Source organism: Pteropus vampyrus, unplaced genomic scaffold (genome assembly GCF_000151845.1).
Source record: "Pteropus vampyrus isolate Shadow unplaced genomic scaffold, Pvam_2.0 Scaffold11, whole genome shotgun sequence".
In the NCBI taxonomy this organism is placed as follows: domain Eukaryota; kingdom Metazoa; phylum Chordata; class Mammalia; order Chiroptera; family Pteropodidae; genus Pteropus; species Pteropus vampyrus.
In genome coordinates, this window is record NW_011888792.1 from 9,401,792 (window position 1) to 9,418,874 (window position 17,083).

General features: G+C 34.8%; 1 protein-coding gene across 1 annotated transcript in view; it reads left to right on the forward strand.

Annotated features, from left to right (window-relative positions):
* The window catches only part of ADGRV1 (adhesion G protein-coupled receptor V1), a 494,515-nt gene that overhangs the window by 404,789 nt on the left and 72,643 nt on the right, over positions 1-17,083 (forward strand). Inside the window, exon 89 of the mRNA XM_023522723.1 lies at positions 2,090-2,247. Coding sequence (XP_023378491.1) covers positions 2,090-2,247 — 158 coding nt within the window. The remainder of the gene's footprint in view (positions 1-2,089; positions 2,248-17,083) is intronic.

Consider the following 17,083-nt stretch of genomic DNA (forward strand, 5'->3'; position numbering starts at 1 on the left):
ATGCAGTATTGTAGTGCCTGAGGTAAAGAGGAAGGCGGGGGGAGGGGGCTGCCAACAGGAACAGGCATGCTGAGGGGCCAAAACCCTCCTTGTTAATGACCTGGCCTCATGTTGACTGTGCAGACAGCCAACTTAAGACACTCTCAGCAGTCCAGTACTTATGGGAGACACTGACTCGTGGGGCTCTAAACAATGGGCTAGCATGGCCAAGTCATCATACAAGCAGAGAGAGTTGCAAAGGAGATTTTTTAAGAGCAGTGGCACTTAGGGAATTTCCTTCTCTTCCTGAGAGCCAGTGCAAACATGCCTAGTTCTAACCTCCTGGAGGTCCATTTTGCCCATTTTATTTTTTAACCAGGATGTTACGTCATTAGTTGGGATTCTGCTTTCAAAGGTTGTCCTCTAAAACAAAGGAAATTTTTTATGAAGGCACTTCAAATAGAGAAGTGAAGACCAAACATGGTCAGCCACTGGCAAGTATAGGTGTTGGAGTATCACACTTATACTCTAGCACTCTGTATCTGAGTTACTCCTAGAGCAGGTCACAATAGAGTCAGTAATTATCCCCATTTTACATACTGAAATTGAATTATGATAACATTTTTCAAGGAAAATGAAAACCTTGAGCAGTGAAAACCTGTGTTAGTGTCTTCATAAGTATCTATCTATATTTGTCTAAGCACTGTTAGGCCAGTCCATGGCAGTGAATTCATAATTCTGATGAAAACAAATCTTTTAAAGCCAATGTACATAGAAACGTAGCCAACATGAGCAGCCAACATGACCACCATTTTTAGCGCAAAAATATATTCAAAATCAGGGCCATGTTTGCCTGTTTAATCATATGCCTTTTACCTGGAAGACATGAGTTTTAACATAAGTGTACAGAGAAGAATTCAGACTGCGTGCTGTCCAAATTAAATTCTAAAAGCCAGGAAATTCATCATTCTGACATCTCTTTGTAGATGCAGAATATGGGTTGAATTATCTCTCAAAATGTGTCGTGTTTACAAGAGGAATACATTTAGCAGATCATGTTAACTAGACATGATACCTGTGTAAGGTCTTTAATAATGTGTCTCTTTTTAAATATAAAATCAAGGCACTGTTTTCCCAAGTTGCAAGAATTGCTATTTCCCTTATTACCTATATTTTGGATTTTGAAGTTTTAAACAGGTTATATATTTTTCCTTGTGTTTTTTTCAGAATCCATTATTTTTTGCTATGTTATATTCTAGGGTTACAGATATAATGCATTAAAAATGGAGACTTTGGGGAAAATTTTTGAAAAGAGACAATCCCTACTCTTAAGATATTTTGCAGTTAAAAGTATTATAGTCTTATAAGTTATAGGAGGTGTGTCCTTTATAAGAATACCTCAAAAGCACAGTTTTAGATATTGAGAACTTATTTAGTACTCCATTTTGAGATTTTTTTGTGAAAGACTTTTTGTAATGAACAAAAGGATTGTATGACCCATAAGTAAAAATTTCCAGTTACATCTCTAAAATCTTTTCTTGTAGAATTTCAGTGTTACCAAATAAATAGTGTAAATTTACCTTGGACCTCATTGTTCTAAATAAAGTCTAGTAATAATAGATGCAGTTGAGCAGCATAGCTTCTAAATGGAAAGTCGTGTCATTTACAAGAGAATTAATGGCTTCAGAGAAAATGTACATATTAGGAATGGCGAAACTCATTCACTCAAAAAACAAGATCATGGAAATGACAGAATTAGTCCTAGGAATACTCAAATTTGTACCTTCTCTCAAGCGGTCCCTAATTCTCATTAGGCCAGGAATATAGACCTGAAAAGTAAATGTGCATTTCTTGAATTTCTTTGGTCAGAATCTTTTTTGAACTTTTCTGAGCATCTCAACATATGCATGTTCCATAGATCCTACTTCGTAAAACAGTGGGTTAGATTTAATCATGTAGCTTCTATTAAAAGCTTCAATTTGGCAAACCAAAAATTTGCTTTTGCCAACATTTAGATACAAAAGGCTAACATAAAGCAATGATGTAATACATTCTGGATTTTACAAATGTTCATATCGAAGTTGTCTGACTTATCTCTTCTCTCTTTCAGGTGTTTCATCCCAAACATCTATGCAGCTCTGTTCACTGCAGCTCTTGTTCCTTTAATGTGCCTTGTGGTGGTATTTGTGGTATTCATCCACGCCTACCAGGTGAAGCCACAGTGGAAAGCATATGATGACGTCTTCAGAGGAAGAACAAATGCTGCAGGTTAGGAAGGAACTGTATTTATACTTTGGCGATGGGAACTTTTTAATTATGGGAAAATGTCACTGAATATTTTTTATCCAAGAAAAAAAAAGAGTGAAGTTAGACTCAGCTTTTAGCTCTGAGCCATAAGTGAAGCTATAGCTTTCCAATTTCTCCTGCTTCTTGTTGCTTCCTGACATCTCTCCTTCTTTAGGGCTCCGCAGGTTTTATTGCTGGTTCCAGTTTTGTCCTTAAGATAGTAATGTCCAAGTAAATGCATCATAGTCTTTGAGAGCTGCTTCCCAAACCTTCCTTCAACTTAAGCAGTAACAACCAGTATTCAACCTGTGAAATCTATTCATCTCTTTCAGAATCTAAGAATTCATCACAAACAAACCTCTGTAATGCTCAGGGGTGCTGTATTTTGCATGTGGTGTTCTGATTGTGCTGACAGATGTTTAAAAACATATGTGATCAGACAGCTTCATAAGTGGCTACACATGTCTGGTTATTTAAGCGTGCAAGTCTTTCCAGCTCAAATTGGCTTTCACTGCAGCTCATTTTTTCCCTTTGAATCATACTTAGCACAGGTTTTTACGATCTGATTCTTTTTTTGTTGTTAGATTGGAGTCTTTTAGGAATTTTCTTAACTAGGAATCATAACCACACACCTACATACAGAAAATTCACTCTAAAATGATGTGAATGACTGAGGTATAAGGGAGAATCTTATGAGCAGGGCGTGTAGGATCCCTCTTGGGCCAATGAAGAAGAGGAGTCTCTTTTTTTCCTAAGCTTTGACAAATCTAAAGCCAAATGAAATGAGTGAGAGGAATTCTTCACAATTAAGTGCTTCTCAAAGTTTAAGCAAGATATCATATAGAAAGTCCCTAGAATAGTGTCTGATACATTCTTAGGGGCTCAATAGATATTGTCACTTACAGGATAATAAAAGGAGTCACTGTAATGGTATAAGAAAAGCCTTCTGGCTCCTGAGCTTGGTCAGGGAAGATGTAAAAAGATTTTCCTTATGGTGTAAAGAGAAAGGAATGTTTTATATTTTTTCGTGGGGTCATTTATAAGATAGCTGTATCTAGATACCTTTTCTGTATTCTCTTTCATTTAAAGTGCAATCATTGTGAAGGCAGAAATATTGTTTAAGCTTATGATTAATCTTTGATTCGTCAATTAAAAAAAATTAATGTACAAATTCTACTTTTTCATGGGACATAGAATTTTTCCATAAGCTATGCTTTTATTTAACTTGGAATTCATTTTATTATAATTCATATCCTTAAGGAAAGAGTTGTTAGTTTCTCTCCCCAAATGACAAGATATATTTTACTTTCTATATAATATAGAAGTGTCAATGTTTGCATGTTTTTGGTAGTGATACCATAAGAGCATAGCATAATGAATTAATCCTTTTCATGCCTAAATCACTCCTATACATTTTGGATATGATCCAACATGGATAAAGTAGATAAACAATACTTCGATTATCTGAAAAACATAGCCCTTAGACATTAAACAAAATTCTGAATGTCCCAGCACTCTTGTATGTCATCTAGGGAAATCTCTCTTGCAATGAAATATTAATAGAAATTATGCTCTATTGTAGCTTTTCAAATAAAAAATATTTATGATATTTCTAATTCCCCTATTCCCATGACAAATCAAACTCATAGTTATTACCTCATACATAGACTTATAATATTTTCCTCATTGGTCACTAGTTTGAGTCTTTTTCTTCTCCATTTCATTTTCTCAGGTGTCTATACTTCAAAAATGTAAAATGTATCACCTCACTCTCCAGTGTACAGTCATTCAGGCTTTTTAGTCCATGATATAAGGGTCTCCACAGTCCACCCCAAGCCCCAAGCTAGTTACTATTTATCCTGTATTCTGACTCTGCCAGTGTATTTATTCTTTCCTAAATTTGCCTGATACAGTCATCTTTATTCATGTAAAGAACACTCTACTTTGAACTCCCATATGAACTGATAAAACTCATGTGTTTATTAGTAAGTGATGTGGGAAAATGTGGATGAGAGAGAGGTAGAAAGGGCTTATCACCATCCCATAATCTTCATTAGTTCCCCAAAGCTGTTAAACATAAACCCATAATCTAAGTAAAAATCGCATGCTAGATAATAGTTTCCCTAGACCCCACTTCCAACAAGATACTACTCATTCTTTTATAGAAATGCTGGAAGCTCTCTGTATGCTTCCTCTTCTACGAAGCCTTTGGAATTGCCTCTTTACAGAACCACACCACTGCTCATTTCCTCATCTATGCCTTTAAAGCACTTTGTCCTCATAGCCATTAGAGCACTTATCGTAGAATGGGATGATGACTTTTTTTGGTGTATGTGGCTGATTTCTTTAATAAATAATGAATTCCTTGAGGGCAAGCACCATTTATTATTCATCTCCCTATCACCAGGGTTATATAGAGTAGTCAGTGGGTAGGCAAGAACAGTATTAATATTTGTTGGATAAATAAACAAATTAGTAATCATCAATGTACTACAAAATCTCATAGAAACGAATACTTAAGCTAACTATAGCATTAAAAGAAGATAAATCTGTTATATCATCAAAAGTAGAAATTAAAGGAGTTATCACACTGACGTGTTTGTTAGGTATCCTTTTGAAGGTTATTATTATTAAGATTGTATTTTGCCATGACTTCTATGATTTCTAAAACTATGTGTTCACTTTGACTTCTGACCAATCTTTTATATTTTATTTGCAACCTACTATAACTTACCTCCACTTGAATATGCTCCACTTACCTTGAAATTAGAAATTCTGGGGAAAAAAGAATACTGCGTAATCTACCAAATAGCATTTGATACTCTTTGAATCTTTCTACTAAAATTCCATTGCATTGACCTAAAAAATATCTAGTCAAGCTGGCACTGTAAATTCATGTTTTGCCCACTACCCTGCTCCATATGCATAGCAGTTAAAGACAATCTATAATAAGAGAAAATTTGAAAGATGAACATCTCTGTGTATCAGCAATAGAGCAGGAACACAAAGTGGTAAGCTGAGCCAAAGTCATGAGCCTGATGTTTTCTTAGTCACAAGATAGTAGGTGCAGGAGTCTCTCCACTATTATTGTGGTGAACTGGGAACTAACAGGTCCCACCCAAGACAAGTAGACTGGAGCAATAGCATCAGTATTAAAGGAGTCTGTAAAAGAACTACCACAGTAGCTTGGGATTTGGATTATAGAAATCTGGGAGCCCAAGGAGAAAGTAGGCAATGCATCTTATTACGCACCTTGGCCAACCTCTCCAGACTTTTCAGACTGTATCTGTTATATCCGTATGTTGCCGTGGGGTCAGAAGGCCCAAGACATCAAACTAGTCTTTATTAGACAGCACAGATAAGTGGAGGCAACCACAAAACCATTAGACAAGAAAAGGTAGCCAGAGACAGAGACAGACAAACAGAGAGACAGAGAACAAGCAAAGAAACAGATGTGTTCTATTCAAGATTAGCTGCAATATAAAAATCCCAAACATTGGAAAGAAAACTAACAAAGACAGCCCTTAAAATCAATAACCAAAAGGATAAATTTAATCTAGAGAAAAATTTAAAAATAGAATAAATTATAAATAACTTTGAACAAATATGTTAGGATACTCAAAAATATAAAGCAGAAATTATCAAACTATGTCCCTACTAGCCACTCACCTGTTTCTCCATTTCATCTATTTATTTTTTTAATAGCTTCATTGAGATATAATTTACATGCTATGAAGTTAACCTGCTTAAATTGTATAGTTCAATGGCCTTTCATATTTATATAATTGTGTAACTATCACCATAATCTAATTTTAGAACATTTTCATCATCCCAAAAAGAACCCTATACCTATTAGCAGTCATTCCCCATTCTTCACTTCTCTGATCCCTAGGTAACCACTAATCAACTTTTTGCTATAGACTTGTCTATTCTGGACATTTCATATAATGAGATCATAGCATATATGGTCTTTGTTGTCTGACTTTTTTCACTTAGCATGGTTTCAGTGTTCATCCCATAGTATAGCATGTATCAGTGCATAATTTCTTTTTTTTTTAATTAAATTAACTGGCGTGACATTATGTCAAATAATATTTCACTGTATAGGTACACTACTTTTGCTTATCCATTCATCAGTGGATTATTTTCACCTTTTGGCTAATATGAAGAATGCTGCTATGGACATTCAGATACAAGTTTTTGTAGTAACATAAATAAAAGTAGATAGATAGATAGGTAGATAGATAGATAGACAGACAGACAGACAGACAGATAAAACATGTGTTTTTAGTTCTCTTGAATATGTACCTAGTGGTGGAATTACTGGGTCATATGGTAGCTGTATGTTAGCATTTTGAGAAACTGCCAAACTGGTTCCCTAAGTGATTGTACTAACCTGTTTTTGCAAGTAAAGATTTTTTTGGAACTCAGCCACATGCATTTGTTTGTACGTATTCTACGTCTGCTTTTATAATACAGAGATGAGTATGAGACCATGTGGCCTGCAAAACCTAACATAGTTAATATCTGACCTTTTATATAAAAAGTTTGATGACCAGCCTTGGTATAAAGGAAGACATAGCCACTAAAATAATTTAAACATAAAAAACAAAAACAGATGTAAACAAATAAAATTTAAAGAGACAAATTGAAAACAAAATCTTGTCAATAAAAAACATACAAATTAAAATTTTAAATATCTTAATATTTAAGATAAACTCTAGATGAGACACAGAGAAGAGGGAGTTAATGAATTAGAATGTAAAGCTAGGATTGAGGAATTCACCAAGGAAACATTAAAAAAAGGGAAAATAGGAAAACAAAACTAAGAGATATGAGAATAGATTGTCGGAAAAAATATATAGGGAATGGAGAAAAAGCAAGATTCAAAGAGATGATGGCTGAGAATTTTCTAGAATTAAAAAAATCGAACATAACTATACATAAAATAGATATCTGCATTTTAAAAAAATGTGGGAGGGGGTGGAAGAATGCTGAAAACTCTAGTATATTAGCAAAATCTAAAGTACATTTCGAAAGTTTCCATGTCTGTATTCTTGAAAATCTGGATAGTGAACAGCTTTTCTTTGCTTCTGATATTCTACATTGTTATGAAAAGTGGCACAAAGCCTGCTTAAGAGTTCAGATTCCATGGTGCAAGCAGACATAACTAAGTTCTCTGAAAACCTGTTTCAAAGGCACCACACAGACTGGTACCTAGTCTCTCCACTTTCTTATGAGAAACCTGCTCTTTTTACACCCTATGTGCATTTAATAACTGAGAAGGAGGGCAGTTCTAGTTTGTCTCAAGCTGACCCAGCCTAGTTCTCTGCAATTCCAAGCATACAAAAACAACCTTTTTTTCTAAGGCAGCTGAAATGCTTTGTAACCTACTTGTATTTTGCCTTGTGTTTTTAAATTAGATTAGCATTTTTAGATATATTATGAGAAATATATTCTCAAGTAATAAATCAAGAGTAGAAAATAAACCCTTTTCTTACAAAAGCACAATTTCCTAGTTTTATAAATTATGCTAAATTTTGAGTGTTGTTGGTCGTTGTCAAGAGTTTTTGTTTATAAATCACTTTTAACAATGAGTATGATGCATTATGAGAAGGAAAGTTCAGTCTGTAGTTTCCTTATAACCAAGCTGTTTGTTTGTTTGTTTTTAATAACTAGAATGAATGATATGATTATGTATTTACCTTAGAGTTCTAGATTTGGTAAACAGATGTGATTAGTTAACACTAGCATCACCTGTTTGAATAACTGAAGAGTTTGCATCAATTTTTTGTTAGGCCTGGAATCTTTCATATATCTGCAGAACTGTTCTCCACACTAATCACTATCGTACAGATTAGATGTACCTGACAATTGGAGCAATTTTAAATCACACTTGTGTATTGGTTATGACTGCTAATCATCAATCCCTTTATGACTCTATATTTTGAATGACTTTTTGCTCCTGATATCCCTTAATTGCAGAGTTTAAATAAACTCAGTGAAATCTGAAAAAAACAAAACAAAACAAAACAAAACAAAACGGATGAACGGAGAAAGAGCTGCTAATAAATAAAATACACTCAGTGGTGTAATTTCCCAATGATGGTCACTGTCAGTCTCTTCCCTTTCTGAACTTGGCCTGGGATAGCCATGACAGCTTGGCTTCTGTGCCTTTTTTGCTGCCTGACTGCTATCAACCAACTTTTCGAAGGTCAGTGGTTCCTAATAAGAATCACTGGCCTCCTCCTCTCTTCAGTGCAGTGAATGAATGTGCAGTGAGGATGAGTCAAGATAAAGATAGGTTTCCTGAACTAAATTTCAATGTCTCAACAGCATTTTAAACAAAGCCTGTAATTTTAGGGTTTGGTTTTGATCTCTGGCAATGATAAGCTTGTCACTCCTTACAGGCTCATTAGAATTTACTGGCTTCTTTCTGATTCATCAGCCAATTCTTATGTGAGGAATAATTTATGGGTCAAGGAAGAAAAATTAATTTGAATAAAAAGTGGATGTAGGTGGTTACAAATCCCTTGCTTATGTTTCAGTATGATAGATAAAAATGTAAAGGAAGCTTGGTTCAATTGGCCATGTTCAACATGAATTTGAGGTATTTAGAATTTACTTAATGGCTACTTCTCTGCTTGGGAACATATTTGAGAATGAGTGGTTCCATTCTTCTGAGGTTCTATCCACATTTATAGTGGAAATAAAAGTAATATAAATCAAGATTCCACTGCTATTATGAAAGTCATTGAGAACTTGTTATAATGAATATTACAAAGTATCATCTCTTACATCCTAAAGTTGAGTGACTGTTTCTCCTGACATTTAAAAAATTTCAAGTAGAGTTCAAAGAAGCTCAATGAAATCCAAAGAAAAAAGAGGAAAGAGAAGAGCTCCTGGCAAATGACATAGACTCTGCGTTGTATTCTCCAAAGATGACCACCATCAGTTACTTCCCTCCTGTTGTATGTGTGCTACTTCTCATATAACATGGTGGAGTCTGTTTCCTCCCCCTTTAAATCTGGACTGGCTTTGGACTTGCTTAGACCAATATAATATGATAGAAGTGATGCTGTTCTGTAATGAGTATAGCCTTTAAGAGAAGTAGAAGTTTCAGCTTTTTTTCTTTTGGAAGGCAACTACCATGTAAGAAGTCCAGTTACCCCAAGACCACCATGATGTTTGAAACCCAAGCTAGTCATGTGGAGTGGCCATGGGGTGACATGGTTGGCCATCTTTCAGTTGTTTCAGGCCCTCCAGCTCTGATCCCAGACATGTGAGTGAAGAAGTCTTCTTATAGATTCTAGCCTAAGTAGATACCACACAGAGCAGAAAAACTGCCCAGCCCAGATTATAGGATTGTGAGGAATAATAAATTATTTTAAGCCCCTAAATTTTGTGGTTGTTTACTATGTAGCAATCAATAGCTGAAACACTTTGGTTCTAGTATTCTTATTATTCTCATATCAAAATTATAAGTATGTCATTGTCATTTTAAATATAATTGCTTGCAGAAACATATGTGGTTTATAAGTAAAAATGGAAAAACACAATGTGACTTTTTTCCTAAAGCAAAATTGAGGCTTCCACTAAAGCAAAGTAAAAGTAATCTTACCTAGTAATCGTATATGCTTGAATTGGATCCAGAATGACCAATATAACAGGTTTTATAAGTCCTTGGCAGTAAGCTGCCTGTTTGCAGTCTACTATCAGTTCCACTGCTGAAAAAAAAAATTATTTAAATTTAAAAAATTAAAAAAACAAAAATCAATGCCTAGAGATCTAAGGAAAACAGTGTCTCATTAGACAATGAACAATCTCTTCCACTTGAGCTTGAAAATCTTGGTGAACACAGTTCAGTCTTCCCACATTTTGACAACAATGGTGGGAGAAATTCAAAATATTTAAATAAACATGATGGATGCTAATCCTCTGCTTAGATTCATATCTATGGTCTCAATCTTCAGAAATTCAAATCAGAAATCTTTGAGCCTGAAAGATGATGTGTAGTCAGTCATTCAGTGTTTGTTTTCTTCATTATTGTTTTTGAAAACATTTGGGATCCGATAATACATATTAAAACTAACATCAGGAGTTAGTTTCCTAAAGTTTAGAACATCCAGATGTAAAGTATTATAAAAATATATTTATTAAAAGTACTTTCTATAAAAATAAAATCATAGAGTTGAGAGAAAGCTTAAATTTGTTTAAACTCCTGATTTACACATGTAACCAAAGAAGAAAGTGGACTGATAATTTGTGGCAGAGCTGGGTCTTTTTAGAACTCAAGTTTCCTGAATATCTTTATCCCCGTGAACTAGCTTTCACCTAGTCTCTGATGAAAGCAAGGATAGTTCTCTACTTAGTCTGTTTCAGTACTAAACTGTTAAATTCAATTTATGTTTGTTTTCTAGGGCATAGAACGTGTATATGGTAGGGTTGGAAGAAAGAATAAAGGGCTAGAATGCACATATTGGCAGCTGTGTATATAACTGGACCCTGGTAGCCATGATTGTCATCAGCACCACTGCCAATTAAAACTCGCCATGTGCCTGACCCTATGCTAACCATTTTGTATGTATTGTCTCTGTTTTTATAAGAATCCTATGAAACAGGAATTATTATTCCTATACTAGGATAAGAAAATTGAAGAAATCAGAGGCATAAAAAAGTGGCCAAGTTTGTAGTAGGGATTAGAACCACAGGTGACTTTCAAGCTCTCCAGAGCTGCCATCATTGCTGGCACCAATGCCATTTTGGTATCAAAACTTTCATCAAGAAAAATAACATGTAAATATTAAACCTAGAGAACTCTAATTCTATAAAAGTAGTTATTAGACTCCTTTTCTCAGAAGGAATTTGAAGCAATCTGGACTGGCAAATTATTCCTTCATCTGCTTTTCAAGAAAGACTGCCCCCTCTCATTATGGTACTGAAACATCCCTAGTTTTCCTCATTATTCTCGTATGTAGTGTAGGCATAAAATAATACTTTATAGAGCTGTTTGAAAGATTAAATGTTAATTCATATAAAGTCTTTAGTATACTCTCTGGAACATATAAGTACTCAGTATGTGTCGGAATTTCTATTAGCACAACTCTTTAATATGTAATTGGTTCAGAATACAGTCAGATATAAAACTCCTTTGTCCTTTATACTCCTTAAATGTCTCTCATATATGTCTCCCTCTTTCTTTATTCATAATCATGCCTACTGTATTAACCAGCTTGAGCTGCCACAACAAAATACTATAAAGTGAGTGTCTTAAACTGAAATTTATTCCTCACAGTTCTGGAGGCAGAGAAGTCCCACAATCTGGTTGCCAGCCAATTCAGTTTCTAATGAGGGCCCTCTCCCTGGCTTGCAGATGGCTATTTTCTTGCTGTGCCCTCACATGGTAGAGAGAGAGAGCAGGGGATGGGGAGCATTAGTTCTCTCATGTCTCTTTTTATAAAGGTACTCATTCCATCATGAGGGCTCTACCCTTGTGACCTAATCATCTTCCAAAGTCCCCATCTCCAAGTATCCTCTTTCTTTCTTCAGCCATACAGAGCTAATGCTATGCCCTAAAAGTGACATGATTTCTGATGACTTAAATAACATAACTGAATTCGCTCTCACTTGCTGAGTTAATCAACAACTTTATGATCAGGGAGGAGAGGAAATGGAATTGAAAGTAATTTCCATCTTGGTAACCACCATGAATAAGCTTCAGCAGGGTGTTTGAAGATATGGTCAGTATGGTGTACATTTAAAGCCAGTAACTGAGAGCATCATAGTAGCATTGTTGCCTTGGTACGCTACACACACTTTTACCTTCATTGCATTTGGCATCTCTTATTGATGTATGCATACCATTGCCACGCCTCAGTTTGACCCAGAGAATTAATGAAAATTTCCCAATTGTTTATAGTTTTTGTACATAAGCAAAGTGACTTTCCCATATATTTCCTTGGCAGTTTTCTCCAAATTAATAAAAAGTTTTAATTTTCCTGGCATACTCCACTCTTTTAAAAGACTTTCTCCTTCTCCAATCCTTTATTTATCCTAGAAAAATTACTGATAAAGCATTACTTTCTGCTCCTTTGAAAGCTACACAAAACAGTTGTTCATGTTTATTCCTTTGAACTAAGAGCACATTCTTTTTTTTAATGGATACCTGAAGTCTTTCATTTAATTCTCAGCTGATGAAAATGCAATTTCTGATTTTAATGTGTCTCTCTGAAACTTTGTATTCAGACAGTTTCCAAAGAACATGTATAAAACATGATTAGAAAGTAGAAAAATCAACTTTTTAAGGCTGTCTTGCAATATTTGTGACATTGAATACACTATATTTCCCCTTTGATATGGTCTATGAGCCACCGTTGTTGCTGTCAAGATAGTGATCCTGTAATACACCATAGCTCTCTCTAATCAGCCAAATACCAAGTTTTGGGGTATAAATTCCATTCTTGATTTGCAACTTTTTCCATGTGTTAATTATTGCCATTCGTATTTCTAGATACTTTTCAATTTATGATTCAGTGCCTATGCAATTATTTAAAAATAAAAAAAAGTAGTCACAAAATAGGAGTTGATCACATTTTAATTAATCAACTGGTACAATGTTAAAGAGAAGATCCAGAAATAAAGGAAAATAGGGTTGCTAGGACTAGGAAAAAAGGAATAGGGGACAGGTAACCTGGGAAATTAGCAGTTATATCATAAATATCTTTCAAAATGTATACTTGACATACTGACCATGATCATAATGCCATACTTAATATTTTACATACTATAAAACTCAAAGATGAGTGAAAGGAAATGACATTTTTATGTTGTTTCCTTTCTGAAGAAAGTACACCATGTCGAAGGTGAAGATATTTTCACAAAAGTACTCATTCATTTGCCTTATAACTGAAATGGCCTGCCTCATAAAAGGTCATTTTCCTTACAACCAGTTGCAAAAGGCCACTCCTTCCAACTAATAAGATGTCAAAAATATTTTTGTTCTTTCCTGTACTTCAAGGTCACTATGTCCCTGATTAATATTTTTTTCTCTTTTTAAATCTGTGCTTTTTGCTTACACCACCCTTTTCTTATTCATGTTGCTGTGATTACCATTTCGTGATATCCTCCCTTCCATGGGTCACCTTTTCCCTCTGCACATCTCTTTCTGAGCACAACCTCATCCTGTCATCTTCTCTCTACTCCTTACTCCTAGTTGTTCTTTATTCTCATTGTGACCTCCCTTCCCTCCACCCTGTGATTGGATGTTCCAAGGATGTTTTCACTAGCTCCCTTGATTTCCTTACCAATTTGGCTCCCTCCTTAAATAATTTTGGCAATCATCAGTCCTATCTATGCCACGTACTTTTCTTTTTGCCAGCCTATTTATTCTAAGTAACCTTAAACTGGGCCGTCTCTGGTTCTCAGAAATCCTTTGGATTATCCTTAATTGATTCTTAAATAATCTTTGAAACAGATTCCACTGCCTTTAAGTCTTGTGTGTAATACCTTTTATTCTCAGTCTATACAATTATGAAAACAACATGATGTTACGTCACTCAACTTTCCTTATTTTTATATGATCATTTCTCTTTGTTGCCTCCATTCTTTACCACTTTTCCTCCCATTTTAGATAAGGAGGTGAATAACTCATTCTCAGCAGAGCCAACCCTCTCAGTTGTGCCCTTCATCAATTTTTCCTTCTCTTGGAACTTATTTCATTCAATTTTCCATAATTTCTGTATGTCTTAAATATCTCTTATCTCCTCTGTGTCTTTCTCCTCCATCTAAAAACATGTGCCACTTTCACTGCCTTAAAGAGCTTAGCCATAATGCATCTGCCTTATCACTGCCTCTCTCCTTCACCAGCAAATTTCTTGAATAGTAGGCCATATGAGCTACCTACACTCATCATCTTTTGTTCACTGCTAAGCCTTAAGAGTACCTTGTTTATTCTCTTTCATTCATCACCTATAACTTTGGACACCAAATCTCCTGACCTCTTCCCTCATGTCCTTATACTTAAACTCAATCAGTACCCTTCCTTAAATAGTCTATCTCACTTGGTTTTCATGATACTCTCTTCTTTTAATTTTTTCCCTCAATCCCAGGCCATGTCTCATTATTCTTTTGATTCATAACTCTGGAGTATATGTGTTTTTCAGGGGTTGCCTATATGCCTTTTTCAAATCATAGTGGTAATTTTCAAATCTATCAACTTGAGCCCAACTTCTCCCCACAATTTTTTTATCCTCTTCCTGAAAATAATACCTTATCCTCTGAAAATACAAAAATTGTCATCGACTTTGCCCTTCTGCCTGTCCCAATCACTCCAATTTCTGTTATTATTCTTCTACTTTCTTCTCTTCTTCCTCTTAACCCTTTTCTTATTTTCCTAACCTGGAAGCCAGTGTGATTTCTTTTACTACACAGTCATAGACTTCAGTAGTTGTCAAAACTCACTGACCATCAAAATCACACCTTCAGAAATTACGATTTGATGAGTCCCTCTACAGATACTGATTTAGAATCTCTAGTGATGAAGTCCCAATATCTGTATAGTTTTCAAGTTTCTTATTGTTTTTTGACTTAGAGGTACTACTATACGTTCTACCTCTGTAGTATTTTTTTTGTCCGTTCCCTTCTTCCCATTGTGGGAACCAGTCCTCTGCCATTCCCTTGCCTCAAACCTTCATTACCTTTCACTTTGATCACTGCAGTAGTTACTTAACTGGTATCCCTGCCTCCAGCATTCTCTCCACCAATTCATTTACTATTCTGTGAGATTAAGCTCTGTTTCGGTTAGGCCATACCTATTCTCAGAAATTTTAAATGGCTCTCCATTTCCTTTAAAATGATTTTGCTTACCCTGTCCCTCAAGATCCCTTCATGACCTAGTGGTACAAATATTCTTCTCACTATTTACCTTCATGGACCTTTAACTTCAGTCAAAAGGAATCATTTACACTGATTTATGCATTTGCCTTTTTGCTTCTCTGTATGCTGTCCCCACTACCTTAAACTCAAAATTTACAGATTCAGATATTCAAGGCCCAGATGAAATTCCTTCTTTTTCACAAAGCCCTCCCTGATACCACTGATAGGAACTAACTGTTATTTTCCCTGAATTTTTATAAAACTTGATAGCTCTCTTCTAATATTGATCTACCTTTTATTATAATGTATGTATGTATATATTTACATATATTATGTATATATGCATATATGTATGTATACATGTATATTTGAAAGAAAATCCATATGCAGTTCTTTTACCTATCACATTTTAGCTAATACATTTTTATGCTTGCTGATGAAATATGTTCTTGAATAACAAGCTGTAACCAAAGTTTATATAAAACTGTCCTGAGTATTCTGCACTTCAACCACTGAATCCTCTCAATCTGCAAAGCCTTATTTGGGTGGTACTAATGTTATTCTCATTGTACAGATGAGGAAATTGTGTCTCAGAGTAGTTAAGTAACTCGCCAAGGTCACACAGCTAGTAAAGGGCCCTCAAGTAATCTGGCACAAGTCCATGCTCATAACCACTCTACTATTCTGCCTTTTTGATAAATGAATCCCACTCAGGCAACCCCAATGCGTGCTTTAAAAAAAGATGCAAGTGGCTGAAGGCCCATATTTAAAATAGACCTTTTTCTTTTTGTTGAATTTGACAGAAGCAAATTATAAAATTTAGTATAAATAACCTTCAGGAAAGCAAATTATGTGATTTATAATTAATATGTATCAACTTCAAGAAGTAGAAATTGAGAAAGACTAAAAGCGTTGAAGAGCAATTTAAATTTCTATTTGTACAGTATTGTAAAGAGTGTAAATCGGTGTGATTGTAAGCAAACAAGTAATTGAAATGAACAATATTCTATTCTTACACTTATTTAATTATACAGTTTCCAAGAAGTGTGGTGATTTCCTTTTCTCCATCATACTCCACCCCCCACCACACACACACAATGCCAGAGTATTTGTGAATAACTATTTAATCTATGGTTATGATAACTGTTATGATTATGATAATCTATGGCTTTGCCACCATGAAAAAGAAATTTTCTTTGTTTTTTTCTTTTTTTTTTTTTTTTAAAAAATGTGTTCCATAAACTTTTAACAGAGTCAACTTCACATAGTTAAAAATATAGAAAGAAACAAACAAAATTGAGCTGGGTCTATCTAGACTACTAAAGATGGAATTGAATAGTAAAAAGTAGCTTCATTTACAGAGCTTGGAAAGCACAGTGACCAAAAATCTATATGGCCGCTCATTTATTAATCTTACCTATTAGTGCCAAATCCATGGTACCTAGAGTTAAATAAAATTCCAATATTCTCACTAAGAAGGAAAGAAGAAAGGAAGGAAAGAAAGGAAGGAGAGAGGGTTGGAAAAAGAATTTTGAGCCTGGGGCAAAAATAAGCTGCAATATCTATCTTACATTCGCTATTATTGGACACCTGTGAAAGTCTAACCATGAACAATTTTAACTCCACATGAAAGAGAAGAAAAAGAGTTGAAATTAAAATCTCACAAATATTAAGGTCTACATATGAAATGACAAATACAGAAATAAAATTTTAAAGGTGTATCATTGGGTATAAATCACTTTAATCAAATTACTTTACTCACTAATATACAAATATCGTCCATGTGGATGTTACTGTTTTTTGGGGGCAGGCTCCTTCTCCTTAGATTATCCACATGGCATTCAGTCTGGGGGTTGCCTTTCTTTCTTAACACAGAGATTTCTCTTTCTTTTCTTTGTAAGGGCTTAGTCTGAGGTTGTTAGTAAGAATGAGCAATGAGATATTC